The 23,379-nt window shown below is 40.4% G+C and overlaps 1 protein-coding gene across 1 annotated transcript; it reads left to right on the forward strand.

Annotated features, from left to right (window-relative positions):
* The first annotated feature begins 3,409 nt into the window (after window positions 1-3,409).
* Window positions 3,410-22,382, forward strand: ZNF677 (zinc finger protein 677). The gene is made up of 3 exons (XM_059150657.1): window positions 3,410-3,687; window positions 9,628-9,754; window positions 16,963-22,382. Exons 1-3 carry the CDS (start codon window positions 3,643-3,645, stop codon window positions 18,948-18,950), a joined length of 2,160 nt encoding a protein of 719 aa, XP_059006640.1. The 5' UTR covers window positions 3,410-3,642; the 3' UTR covers window positions 18,951-22,382.
* The last annotated feature ends 997 nt before the right edge of the window (window positions 22,383-23,379 follow it).

Here is a 23,379-nt window from a genome sequence, read left to right on the forward strand (position 1 = left end):
AAAATACCCACTCTTCGAGCTAAAAATACTCTTCCAAAATCACTGAATAGAGATTCTAGAAAACTGAAATTGCAACGATACTTGGTAACTAATGCTGTAAGCAAAATACAGGAGGCCATCCAGCAGCTCTCAAACGCGTTGGAATTTATAATTTATTTTAAGGGGTGTGAATTCCAATATCAAATTTAAAGAGAGAGAAATTAATTTACATGCATAGAGGCAGGAATTTTGGTTCTTTTAAAGGCCTCCGCTCCCGCAGCCCAAGGTCTGGCGCGAAGCCCCGGAAGCGCAGCCCAGCGACCACGGAGCACGAGTGACAGCCCCGTGAGAAAGAGCCCCGCGGGAAGTCAGTACAAAGCGGCACGTTCCCACAGAGCAGTCCTGCACTTCTCATTCCAGCTCCCACCACCCACACTGAGCACTCGGCTTTTCCTCAATCAAGTTAGGAGTTGTTACTGTCGGCTCGGTCGCCCCACGAGGAGCCCCGGGTCCCCGCGCTGCTCGGTCGCCCTCGCAGGAGGCGCGTCTCCACCACTCGCCAGAGTCTGCACGCGCACCGCACTCAACCTGTCGGACACCGCCGCTTCCGGCCAAAGTCGCCCACCCCGCTCTAACGTTGCACCCAACCGGGCGGCTAAACACACTGGCGGAATTCGGAGGAATCCCAGAGCAGGACCCGAAACCGCCGGGAGGGAGGGACAGACAGACGCGAAAACCGCGGGACTCCGCTCGCTCAGGCCCCGCCCCCGCCCCGCGGCGCACGCGCACGCGCGCTTTCCCGCAGACCCGGAAGCGGATCTCGCGGAGCCACGGGCGCGCTCGGTGAGTGTCGGTTTTTCTGGTTCATGCCGCCGGCGCGCTCCTCAGGCCCCGCCTCCACACCCAGTTTCGGGGGTCGCCTGGTAAGGTTAAAATCCCTGAACCCCCTTCGTCCCTCTCGCTGGGAGCTCGTCCCTATCGCCTGTCGTGGCGTCGCCGTAAGACGTTCCGAGCCCTGTCGCTCGGTGCGGGACCCGGTAGTGTGCCCTCGGTTCCGTTATCGCTCTGAGGCGGGTACGGGCCCCAGCCTTGCCTCCTTCGGATCTTGTTAGACACCGATGGCCCTGCCGGTCGCTTTCCTTCTCAGAACCTTCCCCGGACTCCCCGCTCTGCCCCAACCCCCACCCGCGCCGGTGGTCCCGGTACTGCAGGCCCTTACGCTCCGCTCCAGGGAGGGCGGAGAGGCAACCGAAGATGGCGGGGAGGAGGCAGGAATCTGCGGAGTTAGGGGCCACCAGAAAGTTTGGGGAGAAAGAGCGGCAGGGATTGAAACAGGTTGCGTCAGAGCGGGGTCGAAGTGTTGGAATAGCGAGGGAGGGAAGCCGAAGGATGCGCAAACAGAGAGGGAAATGCAGATGGACAAAAAGAGAGAAGAGAAACGAGGACAGAGACATACACAGAGAACAGAACACATAGTGGTCTCGGACAAAGCACGGGACCCAGACCCAGGTGAGTGTTGAATTCACTGGATGTGGGATATTGAGTTGTGAAGTACGGATTTGTGGCTCTGGAGTGAAAATTTGTTGAATTGTTTCAGTTAGGCAGAAGAGAATGAGAGTTGTGAAATCGGGTGTTGAAGGCATCTGCACTTTCTAATTGCATATAAGAGGATTCCATTTGCAGCCCCCGTTAATCTAGAGTGCAGAGGCCTAGCTCAGGCAGTTCCAGGCCATCCTCTTCCCTTCCAGGAAATGGGGGAAGACTTTCTGTAAGCACGTTGTGCTTTTCAAAATGGCCATTATTGACAAAGTTTCTCTTTCCCCCTTTTCCTGTGGCTCATGGCATTCTTTTCTAAATTTGATGTATCTTCACATTTGTTTTAACTTTAGTCTCAGAATCCACTGCTTATCTTTTTAGTTTCTAAGTTATTTTCCTTAATTTTTTGTTCAGATTTTGAGTTACATGATTTTCTACTTTACTGTGTAGTGTAATGTTGTTTGAAGTCTGGTAAATACCTTAAGCTGTTTCATTATGTATCCCTTAAGGATGTTGAGAATCTTTTAAAACTCAACATCTAATTTAGCTAGTTAGTTTCATATTCAGCAGTTCCCTTCCCGTAAGTGATTTCATGATTTCATTCCATTTAGTTTCCAACTAAATGGATGTGCCCCTCAAGTCCCCTTTGTCTTTTCTGTGCCGATGTTGGGAGTATGGGCTGGACGGATGTGGAACTTTATTCCAGCAGAGCCCATCTGTTTATGATGCAGAGGTTTGCTCAGAGCTCATCTCCACAGGTGACCCTTCTTCATGTTTTTCAGAACTAGTAACTATTTTTAATTTCAAATACTTTTATTATATTTTTTTCTGGAAAAGTGGAAGTAAATTAACTTGGGTTTGATTAAACCCATTAAAGAGAATCTGACCTGGTTCAGGAACATGAAAGGTCATCTGCAATTAGGACAAGTCCTTTCTACTTAAACCTGTCCGGGCTACCATTTCAGAATTTACTTACACCCAGGTCTGCTAACTGCTCCGTGGTTCAGACCTCTTAAGGGCAACGTGGTAAAAGTGTTCCCCCTCAGTGCACCGTCTGTGAAATGGAGATGATAGACCAGGAATTCTGAATCTGAGCTAATAAGATCCCTGAAATGATTTTCAGAACTGGGTGTGTGTGTGTGGGTCCCTGGAGGTTTCTGAGAGAGCGTGCCCAGTTATAGTTAAAGTTTAAAATGTGACCTAGTTCTCCAGAAATAATGAACACCACTAAGAAAGAGGCAGGAGCATAGTCCCAGAGACAGAGGCATGCGCCTCTCAGCTCCTACCCCTTTCTGTATCATAACTATCTTAAATTTGACTGTGTCCTCTCTTGATATTAAACCCTCTTATAGCTTCCATCACTATCAGGACAAAAATCTAAACTCTTAGTATTGCTACCAGGGAGGAGCTCTGGAGCTGGGGTGGTCTTTAAGATTGGGAGTTGGTGCAGCTTGATGGAATGCACAGGCTTCTGTATCCTGCATCAACCACTCATTGGATGCAGCTGCCTAGGGAGGAGCCAAGAACTTGAATGAGGCAGTTCCTTTGGCCAAGTGCCAAGGGGACAAAGGACAGTGCAGTTGCAGTAGAATGTGTGGGTTTCAGCAGAAGGGGAGGACTTTCTGAAGACATACGTGAAATAAGGCACTTGTTGCCCTCCGTATGGGAGTTATCATCTCTGCCTCCCTCCTGTTGCAGTCAGCAGCAAAGGACTGTCCTTCCTCCACATGAAGGTTCTCCCAGTATGTATGTTACAGCAGAGGAAGGGGTTATTTTGACTCTGTGCATTAAACAACATACTTTTTGTCACACAGAATAACCTTATCTGAGAAAGAAGCCCAGAAGAGGGAAAAAAGGAGGAATGTCTCTTTCCCAGGTAAAAGTCATACATTTTTAGTTGTCTTTTCTCCTGCCTAAAATGTTTACTCTCACTTTGTCCCAGTTTTCTCTCATCTCCATGAAGATTCCATCTCACTGTGACCCCGTGATATGGAACTTGGGAAGAGGCTCCTTTTAGGTGGTCAGCCTGGGAAGGATTTTCTGTGCAGGCATGGACTGGAGAAAGAGAGTAGGCTCTGTGGTGTCAGTGAGGTTGGACATTAAAGATTCCTCAGAGACCCTTTCTGGATGCCCTTTCAGCTCGTAGAAATCAAGATTAAAGAGATTACATATGTAAGTGATGTATTAATGTGCACAAATACCTGAGAAACTCTGGAAAAGGAGACTGATGGGGGATATTTGCTTTTTCTAATTTTATAAATGTCATCGGACGTTAAACAAGAAAATCAGTGTATTTCTGACTCCAAAATGCTAATACTTTGAAAGAGAATGGGAAGTTCAAAGGAGGAAATAAGGAACAGAGAGAGTGTCTTTTAAATTAACATAATTAATTTTAAAATGTAGAATCAACCCATTTGTCTAACAGTGAATGTTCTTTAAATTATTCATTGCAAAAAAAAAAAAAATTATTCATTGCACACCCATCTCATAAAGACCATGAGGTCTTTATGGAACACTCAGGTCTTTGCAACTCTCACACAGCAGATCTTTTAGGAAAAAATATTTACGGTTTAGTGAAGACATAAGAGCAGAACCTTCTATCATTAGAGAGTCTGGGGCTAAATTTTTATTTTACTAATTTTTTTTTAAGATTTTTATTTATTTATTTGAAAGATAGAGATCACAAGTAGGCAGAGTCAGGGAGAGAGAGAAGAGGAAGCAGGCTCCCCGCTGAGCAGAGAGCCTGATGCGGGCCTTGATCCCAGGACCCTGAGATCATGACCCGAGCTGAAGGCAGAGGTTTTAACCCACTGAGCCACCCAGGCGCCCCCTTTCTTTACTAATTATTGTTAAATGTTGTTTTTTTTTGTTTGTCTGTTTTTTTAAGATTTTTATTTATTTATTTATTTGACAGACGGAGATCACAAGTAGGCAGAGAGAGAGGAAGGGAAGCAGGCTCCCTGCTGAGCAGAGAGCCCGATGCGGGGCTCGATCCCAGGACTCTGGGTTCATGACCTGAGCCGAAGGCAGGGGCTTTAACCCACTGAGCCACCCAGGTGCCCCAGTAATGGAGTTTAGAAACTAAGAAGTAAACTATCTCCTTCCCATCATACCATCCATCATCACTGATTGTCTTCATTAGGAACCAGTATTCTCTTTATTTTTTTTTTTAATTTTTTTTTTAAGATTTTATTTATTTATTTGACAGAGATCACAAGTAGGCAGAGAGGCAGGCAGAGAGAGAGAGAGGAGGAAGCAGGCTCCCTGCTGAACAGAGAACCTGATGTGAGGCTTGATCCCAGGACCCTGGGATCATGACCTGAGCTGAAGGCAGAGGCTTTAACCCATTGAGCCACCCAGGCGCCCAGTATTCTCTTTAGTAACTATTATAAAAACCTTATAAAAATGCATTCATATACTATAATTTATATACTACAATGATTTGAGAACATATTCTTCAGTAAATGTTTAATTATAATATTTTATTTCGCAAATTTAAATATTTACATACCCTATGTCTGGAGTTGTTTTCATGTTAGTAAATAGATAACTGCTTTTTTAGAGCCTCATCAGACCATCCTCTAAATGAAGATACATCAATCCTTTATGATATCTTACTGTTACAATGAATGCCTGCTTCTGAGCAGGCTGACTTGACTACAGGTAATCTAAGGGTATCTCCTGATTGTATATCTTAAGTATGATTATCAGGTTAACCTGGTAATGATGGTGTTCCTGAGGAGGCCAGACATTCCACTTACTAAGTAAGGATTTTAAGTCAACTGTCTTAAACTAACTGAGCTAAAGGAAGCCATGGAAGAGAACTAAGAAGTAGGACAACAATGTTTCGACAAATAGAAAATATTAATAAAGGGACAGAAATTATGGTAAAGGGATAGAATACAAATTCTGGAGCTAAAAAGTACAATCACCAAAACTGAAAATTCACTAGAGGGTTCAGTACCAGACTGACAAGAAGAATAAAGAATCGGTGAACTTGGGCGCCTGAGTGGCTCAGTTAAGCGTCTGCCAGGATCCTGAGATCAGGCCCCACATCAGGCTCCCCACTCTGTGGGAAGCCTGCTTCTCCCTCTCCCACTCCCCCTGCTTGTGTTTCCTCTCTCACTGTGTCTCTTCCTGTCAAATAAATAAAATCTTCAAAAAATAAAAATTTTAAAAAAGAACATAAAGGGAGACTGTATAGGAGCAGTTATCATATGCTATTAAAGCTAAGTTAATATCAACGAAATTCAAATATTCTATATGTAACTGCAATCCCCAGGGTAACCATTCAGAAAATAACTTAAAACTATGCAGAAAAATAACAAAAGCAATCAAAATGGTGTGCACATGGGGTGCTTGGGTGGCTCAGTCGTTAGGCATCTGCCCTTGGCTCAGGTCATCTCGGGGTCCTGGGATCGAGCCCTGCATCGGGCTCCCTGCTTGGTGGGAGGCCTGCTCCTCCTCCTCCTACTCCCCCTGTTTATGTTCCTTCTCTCACTGTCTCTCTCTTGTCTTTGTCAAATAAACAAAGTCTTTTAAAAAAAAAAAAAGGTATGTATGCACAGACACAATGTAAATTGATTAAACTCTTCAATAAAAGACAAAGGAGTTAATTTTTAAAAAGTAATTTCACTCTAGGGGCACCTGCACTCAGTGGGATAAAGCCTCTGCCTTCAGCTCAGGTCATGATCCCAGAGTCGGGATCAAGCCCCACGTTGGGCTCTCTGCTCAGTGGGGAGCCTGCTTCCCTTCCCCTCTCTCTGCCTACTTGTGATCTCTCTCTGTCAAATAAATAAAATCTTTTGAAAAAATAATAATTTCACTCTGTATCTACAAAAGGCTCACTTTAGATACACAAATAGATGGAAAGTGAAAGGATAGAAAAGATACTCCATGCAAATAGTGATGAAAGCTAGCAATACAAATAGATCAAATAGACAAAGTTGTTTAATTGTTACCAGAGAAGTTGAAGAACATTACATTTTGAAGAAGGGTAAATCCATAAAGAAGATAAAATAACCGCGAACGATATGTACATAACAACAAAGCCTTTGCTTTTTTTTTTTTTTTTTTAAAGATTTTATTTATTTATCAGAGAGAGAGAGGGGGAGAGAGCGAGCACAGGCAGACAGAATGACAGGCAGAGGCAGAGGGAGAAGCAGGCTCCCCGCCGAGCAAGGAGCCTGATGTGGGACTCGATCCCAGCACGCTGGGATCATGACCTGAGCCGAAGGCAGCTGCTTAACCAACTGAGCCACCCAGGCGTCCCGCCTTTGCTTTTTTGAAGCAAAAATTGAGCAAAATAGTTGGAGACCTCAATACTCCCCTTGTAATAATGGCTAGAACAATCAAACATAGTATCAGTAAGGAAATAAAGGATTGACCAACTAGACTTAGAAGACGTCTACAGAACACTCCAACAAAAACAGTGCACTAAAAAATTAGGAATAGAAGGGAACTTGCTCATTCTGAAAAAAAGGTATTACTAAATTCTAAAATTCCACAGCTAACATTATACTCATTGGTGAAAGGCTAAAAACTTATACCCTAATACCAAGAACAAATAAGGGTGCCCCATTTTGTCACCACACTTTAACATTGTACTGAAGTTCTACCCAGAGAAAAGAGAGGGGAAAAATGTGTCAGAATTGGAAAAGAATTCAACCTACTCTATTCACAGAATACATAATCTTACATTTAGAAATAAAGAATCCTCAAAGGAAGAGATAATAAATTCATTGAAGTTACAGAACACAATATCAACACTCACAATTCAGTTGTATTTGTGTATACTTGCAATCAGCAAATTGAAAGTAAGTAAACAGTACTATTTACAAGAGCATCAAAACAAATGGGAATAAGTTTAACCAAGGAAATGGAAGATTTAAGCACAACAAAAACTACAAAGATGTAGTTAAAAATTAAAACCTAGGGGCGCCTGGGTGGCTCCAGTGGTTAAAGCCTCTGCCTTCGGCTCAGGTCATGATCCCAGGGTCCTGGGATGGAGCCTCACATCGGGCTCTCTGCTGGGCAGGGAGCCTGCCTCCTCCTCCTCTCTCTCTCTCTCTCTGCCTGCCTCTCTGCCTACTTGTGATCTGTCTGTCAAATAAATAAAAATCTTAAAAAAAAAAATATTTAAAACCTAAATAAATGTCAAGCTAGCCTGTGTTTGTGGATTGGAAGACATTAAAATGGCAGTGCTCCCCAAAGTTAGATAAAGAGTAATGCAATACCCAGCAAAATCTCAACAGCCTTTTTTAAAAGCACAAATCTGAAACCTGATTCTAAAACTCAGTTGATTTGGTAAGGACCCCAAATAACCAAAATTAACATGAGAAAGAAAAAAAGTTGGAAGACCTAGAATTCCCAACATCAAACCATACTACAAATCTTTTTTTTTTTAACAAGTCTTCTTTTTTTTTTTTTTTTTTAAGTTTTTATTTATTTATTTGATAGAGAGTGAGATCACAAGTAGGCAGAGAGGTGGGAGGCCGGGGTTGGGGGGGGAGGAGCAGACTCCCTGCTAAGCAGAGAGCACGATGTGGGGCTCGATCCCAGGACCCTGAGATCATGACCTGAGCTAAAGGCAGAGGCTTAACCTACTGAGCCACCCAGGCGCCCCCATACTACAAATCTTGAGTAATCAAAAGTGTAACTCCAGCAGAGGCTAGAAATACGGATCAAAGTGACAGAACTGAGCATCCGCAAATAAACCCATACATCTGTAGTCAATTCCTTTTTTACAGGGGTGCCAAAAACACTCAGTGGAAAAAGAATATTAAGTGGTGCTGGCACAGCTGGATATCCATGTGAGAAAGAATAAAGTGAAACTACCTTATACCATATAAATAATTTAGAATTAATCAAAGACTCTGTAAGAGCTAAAACTTTAAAACTTCTGGATGAAAACAGAGGTAAAGCTTCATGACCTTGGGGTTGGCAGTGGATCTAATACATGATACCAAAAACAAAAGAGAGAAAGATAAATTGGTCATCATCAAAATTAATGTTTGTGCATTAAAGGACATTATCACATATGTGAAACATAACCTACCAGATAAGAGGAAATAATTTGCAAATCATGTATCTCGTAAGGGTCTAGAACCTAGGATATACGAAGAACTTCTACAACTCAACAACCCAAATAAAAAGAATCCAATTTAAGAAATGGTCAGAGGACTTTAACAGACACTTCTCCATAGCAGATAAACAGCTGAAACAGGCCACTGAAGAGAGGTTCAGTGAAATCAGTCATTAGTGAAATCCAGTCAAAACCGCAATGAGATACCATTTCACACCCACTAGGATGAGTACAGTAACACAAAATGTTGGTAAAGATGTGGAGAAATTAGAATCATGACACATTCTGTTAAAATGTATAAGTTGCTGTTGGAAACAGCATGGCAGATCCTTGAAAAATTAAACCATGCGACCCAGGAATTCTGTTCCTAGGTATATAACCAAAAGAACCGAAAACAGGTATCCAGACACCTACTTGTACTTGAAAGTTCACAGCAACATTATTAACATTAGCCAAAGGTGATGATCAAAGGCCCATCAGTAGACAGTGAATACAGTCTAGTCCAATGATGGAATAGTATTCAGCTATAAAAAAGCGATGTACTGGTATGTACAACATCATGCACGAACCTGAACATTATTCCAAGTGAAAGGAGCCAGATGCAGAAAAGTCACACTTTATACCATTCCATTTACAAATACGAAAATCCCAAACTAGGTAAATCCATAGAGACAACGCATTAATGGTTGCCAGCAACTGGAGAAGAAAGGGCCAATAGGAAGCACCTGCTTAATGGGTAAAGGGTTTCCATTGGGAACAATAAAAATATTTTTTATCTCGACTGAGGTGATGTTTGTTCAACACTATGAATATACTAAATGCCACCAAATGGTACTTTAAAATGGCTAATTTTATGTTGTTTCATTTAAGAAAATCAGAGAACTATAACTTGCTTAGAATCCTCTTACACAGATCGGTCGGAATACTCAGCCCAGTCATGTCACCTTTACACATCTCTGCTGCTTTTACTTTGTGTCAGAATCAGAACACTCTGCCTGTCCGCTTGGTGAGATGTGTTTTCATTTCAGGGACACCTGACCTTCAGGGATGTGGCCATTGAATTCTCTCAGGAGGAGTGGGAGTGCCTGGACCCTGCCCAGAGGGCCTTGTACAGGGACGTGATGGTGGAGAACTACCGGAACCTAGTCTCCCTGGGTGAGGAAAGTTTCTCTCCAGAATTTGATAGTTCATTTTGTATGTCTTTGCATTTTTTCTTGAGAGGCCCTGACTTGACTGTATGAGTTTCAATCCCTGTTCTTAAGGGAGTGACGGAAGCGCTTTTGATAGAGAATGGAAAGGCTTCGTAATGTCAAGTGGACTCTACTGTCCCTTCTCTTCAGAAGTTTCGCGTTGGTGCTTCATTTGGCAATTGCAGAACATCAGTTGTCAGAAAACCGTATGGTGAATTTTTTAAAAATACCTGATTCTGTGGTCTTACCCTCGTGCTTTTGACTCAGTAGTTCTTGGAAGAGAGCTAGATACCTGCACACGTAAAATAACCCCGAAGCATTCAGGAGGAGGCAGTCCGTTGACTAGTTTTTTAAATACTTTCTACACCCACGTCTAATGAATACCCTCTGTTCTCCACTGAATGAAGAGCCAGGAATATGTTCTGGAAGAGCAAAGCATCTCAGGTTCTTTTTCTTTATAATTTGAAGTCTCTTGAGCTGAATATATCCATTTTGGATCAAGGGGAAGAGCCGTAGACTGTGGAAAGTGAAGAGCAAACGGGAAATGCAGACATGTGGGAATGTATTAGGATGGGAACACATGTAAGAGCTCAGATGGGTGGAGTAAGCTGCTCCGTTAAATACTGTCTGGGGAAAATCTATGGGAAAATAAAAGTTTCTTATGAACTTTCAAAGGAAATCCTCTGCACTCCCATTGTCATGACCTGTAACACTCTGCCCTGGCCCCTCTGACCATATTGCTGCCATTGTTTGAGAGGGACCAAGATGGCTGTCCCTGAGGAGTCTTTGCCCTTGATTTCTCTTGGTTCTCAATCCATACAGATCAGAGCTGAGGCCTCCGTAGTGCTGACCCTAAGGCCTACTCAATTGCCATTAACATTTTTATATCCTTGGGAGAACATCTCAGCAAACAGAATGGCTGCCTTTCCTTTGTATCTGGGGCTCCATGAGACTTCATGGAGCTGTGTCAAGCCCTCTCTGCCTGTTCAGGCCCCTCACCCATTTCTTCAGTTCTCATTTTGTTCTCATTCATGTTTATAAAGAAGTGCTTCTTGAAGCCACCAGATAGAATGTCAGCATGTCCCAGGACACCGAGATGGAAGGTATCAGGAGATCCTGAGTGATCTGGGCCTCTAGTTTGTCCTAGCTTTTGTGCAGTTTAACAGTGCTTCCCGAGGGTGGTGACAGCGTAGATCAGACATAATACGATCATCTCCTTTGAGCCAGCAATAAGAGAGTCATCTCACCCTCCCTCTTGGCCCCTGCAAACATGGATCTCTTTACTGTCTTCATAGTTTTGCCTTTCCCAGAATGTCATAAAGTTGGAATCAAACGGGATATATAGCCTTTTCAGATTGTCGTGCATTTACGTTTCCTCCATGTCTTTTCCTGGCTTGACAGCTCCTTTCTTTTTAGTGCTGAATAGTATTTCCGTTGTCTGAATGGGCCACAGGTTATTTCTCCATTCGTCTACTGAGAGGCACCTTGGTGGCTTTCAGGTTTGGGCGATTACAGATAAAGCTGCTATGAACATTCATATGCAGGGGTTTTTGGTGTGTTGTTTGGCTTTTATAGCCCTTTTTGGTTTTTGTAGAACTTCATTCCTTTTTGTCGCCACGTAATATTCCATGCACGAATCCCACATCTTGTTTATCCATCCATGCGTTGCTGGCCATTTGCGTCGTTTCTGCCTTATGGCTGTTATGAGTAATGCTGCTGTAAACAGTTTTGCACAAGTTTTTATGGAGACATACAGTTCTCATTTCTCTTCAGCATATAGCTAAGAATGGAACTGCTGGGCCATACAGTAGTTTTCTTTAATCTTTTGGAGAGCCACCAGACTATTTTCCAAAGCAGCTGCCCCATTTTACATTCCCACCAGGGATGTATGAACATTCCAGGTACTCCACATCCTTACCAACACTTGTAATCTGTTTCCTTGATTATAGCCATCCTAGGGATGTGGAGTTGTATCTTACTCCGGTTTTGATTTGCATTTCCCTAATGACTAATGGTGTTAGACATCTTTTTGTGTGCTTATTGGGCGTCTTTCTATGGTTTTTGAAATGTCTGTTTAGATTCTTTGTCCATTTTAAAATTGGATTGTCTTTTTGTTGTTGAGTCTAAAGAGTTCTTTATATATTCTAGATGCAAGTACCTTATCAGATATATGATTGGCAAATATTTTCTCCCATTCTGGGGGTTCTCTTTTGACTTTGTTGAAGGCTGAGTTTTAAAGGCTAAAGGAGAGGATAATCTTTATTGAAGTTTTGTTTGTAAACTAGTGTTTACAATAACAATCTGAAAATGGATTTTCATGACTGGGAGGACTTGAGGTTATATGCTGAAAATTTCTCAAATCTTAACTTGCCAGGATAAAAGGCACTTAGGCACATTTGGGAGCGCTTTTGTTTCAACTTAGGTCATTTCCACTGTAGCCTATGAGAGCGGTGTTCACACAATATGCATGTGGGTCGCGACACCCACAGTGCTCCCCTTGCCCCCACCCCCCGCCACTGCTGCTCTTTACTGGTCACATTTTTCCTGTTTCAACATTCTCTTTCTGTTTACAAAAGTAAATTTCAATATATAAGATTATATTACCTATTCTGATCGAGACAGAAATGTTTCACTACTGACAATGTTGGTCTAGAGGACACAGAGTCTTCATTCTACAAGGAAGCCACCTCCCATTAACCCTCTGAGAAGATGATGGTGTCTTAGTTGATCCTTTTCCTAGTATTGTCTGTCTGATAAAGTACAGCTAAAATCTCTCTCTTTCCCAGGCCATCCTGGCTTTTTAGGGTCCCTGGCCCCTTTGCATTCATTAGGTGGAAGTCACGATGTGGATAATTCCAAAAAGTGAAAATCTAAAATTAGATGTAGTTTAAATACAGCATAGCTTACTGAGATTTCTAGTTAGCCTTTCTGTAGGAAAAACCTGTATCATTGCTTAAATGTTTACTGCATTCCTGGTATATGGAAAGCACCATATTGATTATCTATTTGTTTTTCGTTTAAAAATTCAAAAAAAAAAAAAAGTGCGGCAGCAGTTTGTTTTGCTTTGTTTTTGTTTTTTTGTTTTTTTTTTTTTTTAAAGAGAGTGAGCGAGCATGTGTGTACTGGTGAGAGTGGTGGTGGAGGGAGGGAAGGGAAGAGAATCTTAAGCAGACTCTACACCTGGCACAGAGCCTGACAGGGGGCTTGATCTCACGACCCTAAGGTCATGACCTAAATTGAAACCAAGAGTCAGACACAACATACCGAGCCACTCAGGCACCCCAGCAGCAGGTCTTTTTTTTTTTTTTTTTAAGATTTTATTTATTTATTTGACAGAGGGAGATCACAAGTAGGCATAGAGGCAGGCAGAGAGAGAGGAGGAAGCAGGCTTCCCACTGAGCAGAGAGCCTGATGTGGGGCTCGATCCCAGGACCCTGAGATCATGACCTGAGCCGGAGGCAGAGGCTTTAACCCACTGAGCCACCAGGCATCCAATTTTTAATTTTTGTTTTTAAGTGTTTGCTACACCCACCGTGGGGCTCAAACTCAACAATCCTAAGGTAAAGAGTCGCATGCTCTGCCAGCTAGCCAGCCAGGCGCTCATCTTTTTTCTTTTTTTCTCCTAAACCTTTTGATCCCCTTCACCCATTTCTGCTACTATCCTGTCACCCTCCTGCCTCTGGCCACTGTCAGTATACTCTGTATCTCAAAGGGTTGTTGTTGGTTAAGAGTTCACATATAAGACAGATCATAGAAGATATTGGTCTTTTTGGCTGACTTATTCCACTTAGCGTAATGTCCTCAAGGTCCATCCATGTTATCACAAGTGGCAAGATTCTCTTCTTTTTTTTAGACTGGATAACACTGTATTTACCCATTCACCCATCAGTGGACACTTAGATTATTTCCATATCACAGATATTGTGAACAGCGCTGCAGCGAACATTGGAATGCATGTATCTTTTTGAATTCGTGTTTTGTTTTCTTCAGATAAATAAGAGGAATTGGTGGATCATACAGTAATTCTATTTTTCATTTTTTTAGGAACAACTGTACTGTTTTCCATACTGGCTACACCAATTTAGACTCCCACTAATAGTGCACAAATTCTCCATCCCCTCACCAACACTGGTTATTTCTTGTCTTTTTGATACCTGCCATTCTGAGGAGCTTAACGTGGTATCTCACTGTGGCTCTGATTTGCATTTCCCTGATGATGATTAATCTTGAGTGCTTCTCTTGGTCCTGTTGGCCATCTGGATGTATTTGTTGGAAAATATCTATTCAGATCTTTTGCTCATTTTAAAAATTGGGTTATTTGGGGGCTTTTTTGCTGTTATTTTGGGTTATTAGCCCCTAATAAGATACATGACTTGCTAATATTTTCTCCCATTCAGTAGGTTACCTTTTCATTTTGTTGATGGTTTCCTTGCCTGTGCAGAAATTTTCTGGTTTGATGCAAGTTCCACTTATTTTTGCTTTTGTTGATTTTTGTATCAAGAGTGAAAAAAAAATATTGCCCAGATTTGTGTCAAGGAGCTTATTACCAGGTGCCTGGGTAGCTCAGTGGGTTAAGCCGCTGCCTTCGGCTCAGGTCATGATCTCAGGGTCCTGGGATCGAGTCCCGCATCGGGCTCTCTGCTCAGCAGGGAGCCTGCTTCCCTCTCTCTCTCTCTCTCTCTGCTTGCCTCTCTCTCCATCTACTTGTGATCTCTCTCTGTCAAATAAATAAAATCTTTAAAAAAAAAAAAAAAAGGAGCTTATTACCCTCTATCTTTTCTTCCAGGAGTTTTATGGATTCAGGTGTTAGGTTCAAGTCTTTAATCTCTTTTGGTTTAGTTGTTGTGTATGGTATCAGATAGTGGCCCAGCTCCATTCTTTTGCATGTGGCGGTCCAGTTTTCCCAATACTGTTTATTGAAGAGACTGCCCTTTCCCTGTTGTATATTCACGTCTCCTTTGTCGTAAATTAATTGACCACGTGTGGGGTTTATTTCTGGGTTCTTCTGTTGATCTCTGTGTCTGTTTTTATGCTAATACCATATTGTTTTCATTACCACAGCTTTGTAATGAAGGAGTGTGAAATCAGGGAACATGATGCCTCTAACTTTGTTCTTCTTTCTCAAGATGCATTCACTGTTTGGGATCTTTTGTGGTTCCATACAGATTGTAGGATTTTTCTATTTTGTGTCCCAGATTTTTACGTGGACATAAATTTTCAACTTAGCTGTGTAAATACCAAGGAGTTTGACTGCTGGATCCTATTTAAGAGTATATTTAATTCTGTGAGAAATTACAGGCTGTCTTCCAGAGGGGATACCATTTTGCATTCCCTCCAGCAGTGACCTAGAGTTCCTGTTCCACATCCTCAGTGGTATATTAGGTGTTACAGTGTTCTGGATTTTGGCCATTCGTAACTGTGTAGTGGTATCTCAGTTTTTTGTTTTTTGTTTTTTAAGATTTTATTTATTTGACAGAGAGAGAGAGATCATAAGTAGGCAGAGAGCCAGGCAGAGGGAGCGGGGTACACAGGCTCCCTGCCAAGCAGAGAGCCTGATGCAGGGCTCGATCCCAGGACCTTGGAATCGTGACCTGAGCCAAAGGCAGAGGCTTTCACCCACTGAGCCACTCAGGCGCCCCATGTATCTCATTATTTTAACAAACATTTTCCTTAGTTAAATATATGACATTCTTTAAACTGAGAATTTTTTATATCTTGTGAACATACTTTTAAGTTACTGCTTTAGTCCCAGAAAATACCATTCAATTGACTTACCTTAGCTTTTTGTATAAGATACATTATTTTTTCACTATATATACGTAGTTTTCTGAAAATAACTTTAAATTTTATTTTCATTACTTTTTTTGCTACAAATTATTTATTCTAATATTCTTGTTTAGATTCATCATGTACATCCTTGTATATTAATAATATTTAAATATCTAATTTTACTTAAGGAAATGAAGTTTTTTTTACATTCCTTGGTTTCCTTATTACTCCTGCTTCTGATGTTTGTGTTTCCCAGAAAATTTCTTAAGCTCCTGAAATTATGTATTTCAGTTAACCCACCTGGTCCTTGTTGACACACATCCCATTGCTGTCCTATTTTCCTGTTAAATTGACTACTTACGTTGCTAACCACAACCGTGCACATAGACCTCTGTCATGGACCACAGTGACACTGCCAAAAATGGTTTCTCTGTTTAAATACTGCTGTTCACACTGTCCTTCTAAAGGACATATTACCACAAGCACAAGCACTACTCCCACTTCTGGTACTCCTTGTGCTTCATTCTTGGTTTTCTGAACCCAAATCCTGGCCTTGGCTCAGACTTTTCATTGATCTAAACAACTGTACCGGTATCTCCTGGTATATTAATTATGAGGCCAGAGCACCTCAGTTTCCACAGGACCCACCCCTCCCCACACGGCATTACCTACGTAAGGAAAGAGCCCTATTCATACACAGCATAGCCTGCTCACTACAGCAGCGTGATCTGGTGCTTAATAATAATGTGGGAATATGATGAAGAGTCTGAGGCTTAACTGCGTGAGCCACACTGGTGCCCCATGTGGGAATATGATGAAAGAAAAAAGATACTTTAAGAAATCTGTATTACAGTTAAACAACTGATAAATCTAGCAGGTTAAGTAACCAGTTACACAAAATAATAGTCTCTGGAATTCTAAAGAATTCTTTCCCAAGAACTAAAAGAAAGAATTTACATTCCATAAGGAATACACAGTAGGAGAAATGAAAGATACATTGAGAATCACTGAATTACGAAATACTGGGTTCAGATAAACACACTTTTATAAAGATTAAGAATTAGGGAAGACAGAAATCTGTTATGATCTCATGTACAGTTACAGAATAGCCAGTATATAGATCAGCTCCCTAATCACGAAGTATCAAGTACCCAGGTATATCGCCAAAAAATATGTATAGTATATAATAGTATGTTTAGAAAATTTATCTTAAGATCAGAAAATAATAATATGGAAAAATTTATAAAAAGAATCTTAAAACCATTATATATTACAATAGTATTTGTATATTATGACAGTGCTTGAAGACTGTGCTTGAGAAACTTCCTTTGTTCATGTTAAGTACTTTTTAATGTAATTATGTAATTCAGCATACAATAATTACCCTCCAACTCTCTTTGGTAGGAAGCCTTTCTGCTGGATTTGCAATCAAGAAATTATCACCAAAAGAGGACATTAATAAAGGAGAATCATACCACTTAGTGATATTGGAGGGAAATGAAAGCCAAGGCATCAAGGATTTTGATCTCAAGGAAGTCTGGGAAAATATGCATGAGTTTGAGAGTCAGTGGAGATACGATGCAAGAAATTACAAAGAAGTGCCTTTGACACATAACAAAAATCTCTCTCATAGAAAAGATCAACAGCTTAATAAATCCTCAATTACTTTTCCTCCAAAGCAGAGTACTTCTGTAGGAAATCATACATACCAATATCTCATGCATGGTGAGCCATTTGTCAGGCATTTGTTAAAACTGGAAAATAACATAAGTGTTGCTGGAAACTGGTACACAGACTGTTTGGAAAACAGAACTGGGTTATGTTTACACACACACCTGGCTGAACTGCAGAGATTTCAGACTGAGGAAAAAATGTATGAACGTAATCAAGTTGAGAAATCTTTCAACAATGGTTCCTCTGTTCCACCACTTCAAAGAACTCCTTCTAGTATCAAAAACATTTGGAATAAATATAGGAAGATTTTAAAATATCCTTTGTTACCTGCACAATACAGAAGAGCATACACTAGGGGAAAATCTTACAAATGTAATGACTGTGGGAAGGCTTTTAGCAAAAGCTCAAACCTCATGAGTCATGAGAGAATTCACTCAGGACAGAGACCTTACAAATGTAATGAATGTGGCAAAGCCTTTACAGAGCGCTCACATCTTACTCAACATAAGAAAATCCATACTGGAGAGAAACCTTACAAATGTAAGGAGTGTGGCAAAGCCTTTAACCAATGTTCAAACCTCACTAGGCATCAGAGAATCCATACAGGAGAGAAACCATATAAATGTGACATATGTGGCAAGGTCTGTAGTCAAAATTCAAACCTTGCAAATCATCAGAGAATGCATACTGGAGAGAAACCTTACAAATGTAATGAGTGTGGTAAGGCTTTTATCCAACGGTCACACCTTTGGAGTCATGAGAGAATTCATACTGGTGAGAAACCTTACAAATGTAATGAATGCAGCAAAGCCTTTGCTGAACGTTCAAGCCTTACTCAACATAAGAAAATCCATACTGGAGAGAAACCTTACAAATGTAAGGAGTGTGGCAAAGCTTTTAAGCAGTGCTCACACCTCATTAGACATCAGAATACACATCCTGGAGAGAAATCACACAAATGTGATGTTTGTGGCAAAGCTTTTATCCAAAGTTCTAGCCTTCTAGAACATCAGAGAATTCATACAGGAGAAAAACCTTATAAATGTAGTAAATGTGATAAGGCTTTTATCAGACGGTCACACCTCTGGGGCCATGAGAGAACTCATACTGGAGAGAAACCTTACACATGTATTGAGTGTGGTAAAGCCTTTGCTGAGCGTTCAAATCTTACTCAACATAGAAAAATCCATACTGGAGAGAAACCTTACAAATGTAATGTGTGTGACAAAGCTTTTACCCAATTTGCAAACCTTACCAGGCATCAGAAAATACACACTGGCGAGAAACCACACAAATGTGATGTGTGTGACAAGGCTTTTATCCAAAGTTCAAGCCTTATGGAACATCAGAGAATTCATACAGGAGAAAAACCTTATAAATGTAACAAATGTGATAAGGCTTTTATTAAACGTTCTCATCTTTGGGGTCATGAGAGAACTCATACTGGAGAGAAACCTTATAAATGTAATGAGTGTGGCAAAGCCTTCACAGAGCGTTCACATCTTACTCAGCATAAGAAAATCCATACCGGAGAGAAACCTTATAAATGTAGTGAGTGTGGCAAAGCTTTTACCCAGTTTGCAAAACTTACTAGGCATCAGAAAATACATAGTGAAAAGAAACATTATAAATCTAGTATGTGTGGCAGTGGTTTTATTCAAAACTCAAGCTTTGGGGATCATCAAAGAACTCACAATAGAAGGAAACCTTACAAATAAAATGATTAAGCAAGTGTTCAAGCCTTATTCAACATCAGATTCCATATCATGGAGAGGAACCATATGAAACTAATGTATGTGGCAAAACTTTTAACCAGGGGCTTACACCTCACTTGACATCATAATATAAATCTCTAAAAGAAAGCACACAGATGTATGGCAAGGCTTATCCAAAGTTTCTACCTTGTGGAATATAACTGTTATAGACAGAAACCTTACAAATATAATGAGTGTGATCAGCTTTATAAAAAATGTACAGCTTTGGGGGGGGGGCACATAAAATAAGTGGGATTAAGAGGGACAAATTTCCAGTGATTAAAAAAAAAAAAGTACAACGTTGTGGTTATGAAAGAATTCATATGAGATGGAAACCATACAAATGTGTCAAGGTCTTTACCTCAGGAAATACCAAAAAATTCATACTGGACAGAAACATTACAAATGTAATTAAAGTGATCATTTGTTTAGCCAGTTCTCTCAATGGACTAAAATAAGAAAATTCATACTACAGGGGAAGTAGGCATACTTTGAGGATTAACCAATCTTAGATGTTAAATTCCACAGAAAATTTAAATTATTTAAAACCTAATGAGATGATAGGTATCAACAGAACAAGGGTATCTGTGGAAACAGCTACTAATTATCTTCAGCTTATAATTTTAAAAAATATTTTAAGTATTCTCAACACCCAATGTGGAATTTAAACTCATGACCCCAAGATCAAGAGTCATGTCTTCTTATAAGGACTGAGCTAGCCAGAAGCCCCTATACTTTTTTTACTCAATTACTTGAGGTTTCTCGAGGCTGCATTATTACTGGTGACACGACCTGCAGTTTGGAATCCACTGATGTTATACTTTAATTACATGCATTTCATGGGCTACCATAATGGTCACAAGGAATCGGTAGGGTGAAAGGACCCAGGTCATAGGTGGGGTTTACTCATACCTATGTAACCTGGAAAAACTAGGACACTAATTTTAAGATACAGTACAGTGTAGGTTTGAGGGCTTAGTGGGGGCAGGGAATAGTATAAAACTGTTACCTGAATTGACATGTTTTCTGTGACTACAGCCTCTTCTCTAGATTTGTTGGTATGATTGAGGGCCTTTGTTGATGGTTACAGGAAAGGATGATCATGAAACAGAGTAGGCCAGAACATTAAGAGAAAGATTTTCATGTGAGTAGAAGGACAAGTTATTGGGGATGGCATATGTGGTAGAAAAAATGGAGGGGGAATGATGATTTCTCCCTCTTATGAAAGGTAGTAATTGTTGTATATCGTAGATTAGTGAAAACTAGTCTTATTTTTGGAAACTGAAGAGAAAGTTGTAGAGGACATTTTAATCAAAAGAATCAGAATAGTATGCTTGTGAAGGATTCAAATTTGGCCACTGAAAATTGCAGTCTGATACCATTTTATTTAGGATATTATAAATTCTCATATCTAAAAAGGAAACTATAGAAACATTTTTTTGTAACATGAATGAATCATGTGCATTAGCCCAAGTGCACCCCATCTCATTGAAGCATTTCATAATGAACACTGTTAATACATCCTTGGGCTCCCTAGGTTGGATGTCATCCATAATAATTTTTCTCCATGTTGGGTTTGCACAACTTACATTCTTGGAAATATATATTCATAATTTGAATTTGAAAGTTACACAATTTCAAACTCTCACCCTCTAAAACCTGCCTCCCTGTTCATAAACATACACTGTATGATTATAGTTTACATGCCTGCCTTTTGTGCTGAAATGAGACCCATGGGTTGCATGTTTACATGAAATGAAAATAGAAAAATAGTAAGCATATGAAAAGTATTAGGAAGTAAAAGAAAATTTCAGAAATAAGGATAAAGATAATCTCTTGTGCTGGAATGCTCAGGAAGTTGAAAAGATCAGTGTTCACTGAGTTTCTCTCAAAAGCAAACATTGACACAGTGGGAGTCTTGATAACTAGCAATCTCATATATTTACCCTCTAAAACATTTTTTGCTAGTTTGTACTTGTGCTTACTCCACTGGATCTGGATGTCATGAATGAGGACTCCATATAATAGTGTTAGGAGAATGTTTATTACATATGATGCTTTCTGGGGGAGAGCAGGGTAGACCTTCTCAGGTTCTAAAAATGGCTAGAGAACGCAGGGAATGGTGACTGGTTTGTTAGGATGGATACTATGTGGGGCTGGGGCGATGGCACTCATGGTGTGAACTTTCAGTTAATGCCAAGGGAAGGGGCACTCAGGCTTTATTACTAGCTTGTCCTGCCCGGGTGGGCAGAATAGTAAGAGGTTATATAGTGAGGCTTAACAGGTATCATTCTTCAGACATCAAAAATGGAGTCAGACTCTAATATAAAACTGAATGTTTATTCCTGACTTGGTAGGGAAAGACCACAATCTGCCTCATGCTAACACACTACCTTCCTTTTCCTGGTGCACATACAGATCCTACTGCACAATATGATTGTTGAAAATGGTGAAATACTGTTTGGGTAAATTACCTAAGGTATTTTTACACTTAGGATGTCACAATTATATTTCTATTAAGTTATAGTCTAATAGTAAAATACATGTGGAAGTGATAGAATATGTCCCAACTACAAGACTTTAATGAGTCCTTTCATTTCTCTACCAAGATACTAGAATCAGAATATCTGTATTGAGACTTGGCAAATTATTTTAGTTTTAGGTCCAGATAAAATTAACAGAGGAATTAAGTCTTTAAGTTAGGAAACAGAGGCTAATAATTTTTGAACCTCATTTGGAACACCTACCAAGCCTGTCATGGGTTGCACAGAACATACTTCAGGATAAAGAACAAAGTATGCTAATAAAATCTCTCTTCCCATTGACTACCTTGTCACTTAATAAGGGGTATTTTTAATTTGATCTGCAGAATGTTTTCTCTAATATCTTTTTCTTTTACCTTCTGTTGTTTAGGTGTGAATATGAAATTTGAAAAACCCCTAATATCATTATTAAAATTGCATTATTAAAATTTCTAGCTAATTGGAAAAACTTCGTGGGATTATCATTTCCATGTAAGCAAGACAAAACCTAATAAAAAGGGCTTTGCTCTTCACCGTTCACCCTTAGTCCTACGGTGGCCATCCTGCTGGATGGTGAAAGGGCTGCCAACAGAGGTAGAGTAGGGAGATAACTGCCCAGGGTACCCGTCCCATCCAACATTACAGATCTGGGCTTCCTGTTACTTGGGAATGATAAACCATCTACTTGTTTCAGCCACTGTTTTCCAGGAGGTCTGTCACTCACAAAAAATGTCCTACCTGACAAATAAGATTAATATTTTGTATTGAGTGGAATGGCGCATTTGAGACGGGTTCTTGAATTTAAAATTTTGTACCTAAGAAAAGCTTTATTAAAACATCCCTCCAGGGGCGCCTGGATGGTTCATTCGGTTAAGCGTCCGGCTTTTGATTTCAGCTCAGGTCATGATCTCTGGGTTATGATATTGAGTCCCACATTGGGCTCCATACTCACCAGGGAGTCTGCTCAAGATTCTTCGTCTCTCTACCCTTCTCCTCACCAAGTAAATCTTAAAAAAAAAAAAAAAAAAAAAAAAATCCCTTAAAAAAAAATGAGAGCTAAACAGCTAAACAGCACACATTGCCTAAAATTCACAACATGAACAAAATACAGCGTGAGACTTTATAACAAAATGTCCCGAACACTGAGAAAGTTACAGGAATAAGGAATTTGGTCCCACAAACAATTACATGTTTACTTGACTATTTGAACTATTAATCTCTCAGCTAATGCATCACAGTAACTTTCTACTTCGCACTGATAAAATGCATTCTAATCACTGACATTAGCAGGAAACAAAATTCCCTGCCCTCAAGTAGTTTATATTCTATAACAGTAAGTCTATAAGGATCAAATATTATAAAGCTAAGTATCCAAAGTATGTTCACGTACAGTAACAGACTTACAGGATTCCCTAATTTATTTTTTTAGGATTCCCTAATTTAAACCGTGTTTTCTGGCAATGCCCATATGATGAAGTGGCATTTGAGCAGAATCACTGAAAGTGTCTCACCCAGTTACAAATGAGGAAGGGCAAGTGGGTGGAGGAAATGGAAAAGGTGGTTAGCATGGCGACATGTTTACTGTCGTTGGCATGCAGCCTGGTGAAATGTGATACTAAGTGTCTACTGGAGACATTTAAAAATTGGGACTTCCTATAGTTACAATTTTTAAAACTTTAACAAAATTGCCCAGAGTACTTAAGATGGTATGTAATAGAGCGAAAGCCATGATGATCTGTTTGGAGAATACACAGACCTATTTCTTTATGGCAGCCTTACCAAGGGATGGGGTGGGGTAATGAATTAAGGGAAAGATAGTAAATATTATTTGTTAAAACTACCTGAGAGGTTTGATCCCAGTTAAGATACAC

Source organism: Mustela lutreola, chromosome 16, assembly GCF_030435805.1.
Source record: "Mustela lutreola isolate mMusLut2 chromosome 16, mMusLut2.pri, whole genome shotgun sequence".
NCBI classification, from domain to species: domain Eukaryota; kingdom Metazoa; phylum Chordata; class Mammalia; order Carnivora; family Mustelidae; genus Mustela; species Mustela lutreola.

Excerpts from the sequence above, each read along its gene's own strand:
- ZNF677 (XM_059150657.1), top strand. The coding sequence starts at position 3,643 with ATGCCCTTTCAGCTCGTAGAAATCAAGATTAAAGAGATTACATAT. Across the intron at positions 3,688-9,627 it reads AGATTAAAGAGATTACATAT|GGACACCTGACCTTCAGGGA; the intron begins GTAAGTGATGTA and ends TTTTCATTTCAG. Across the intron at positions 9,755-16,962 it reads CCGGAACCTAGTCTCCCTGG|GAAGCCTTTCTGCTGGATTT; the intron begins GTGAGGAAAGTT and ends TCTCTTTGGTAG.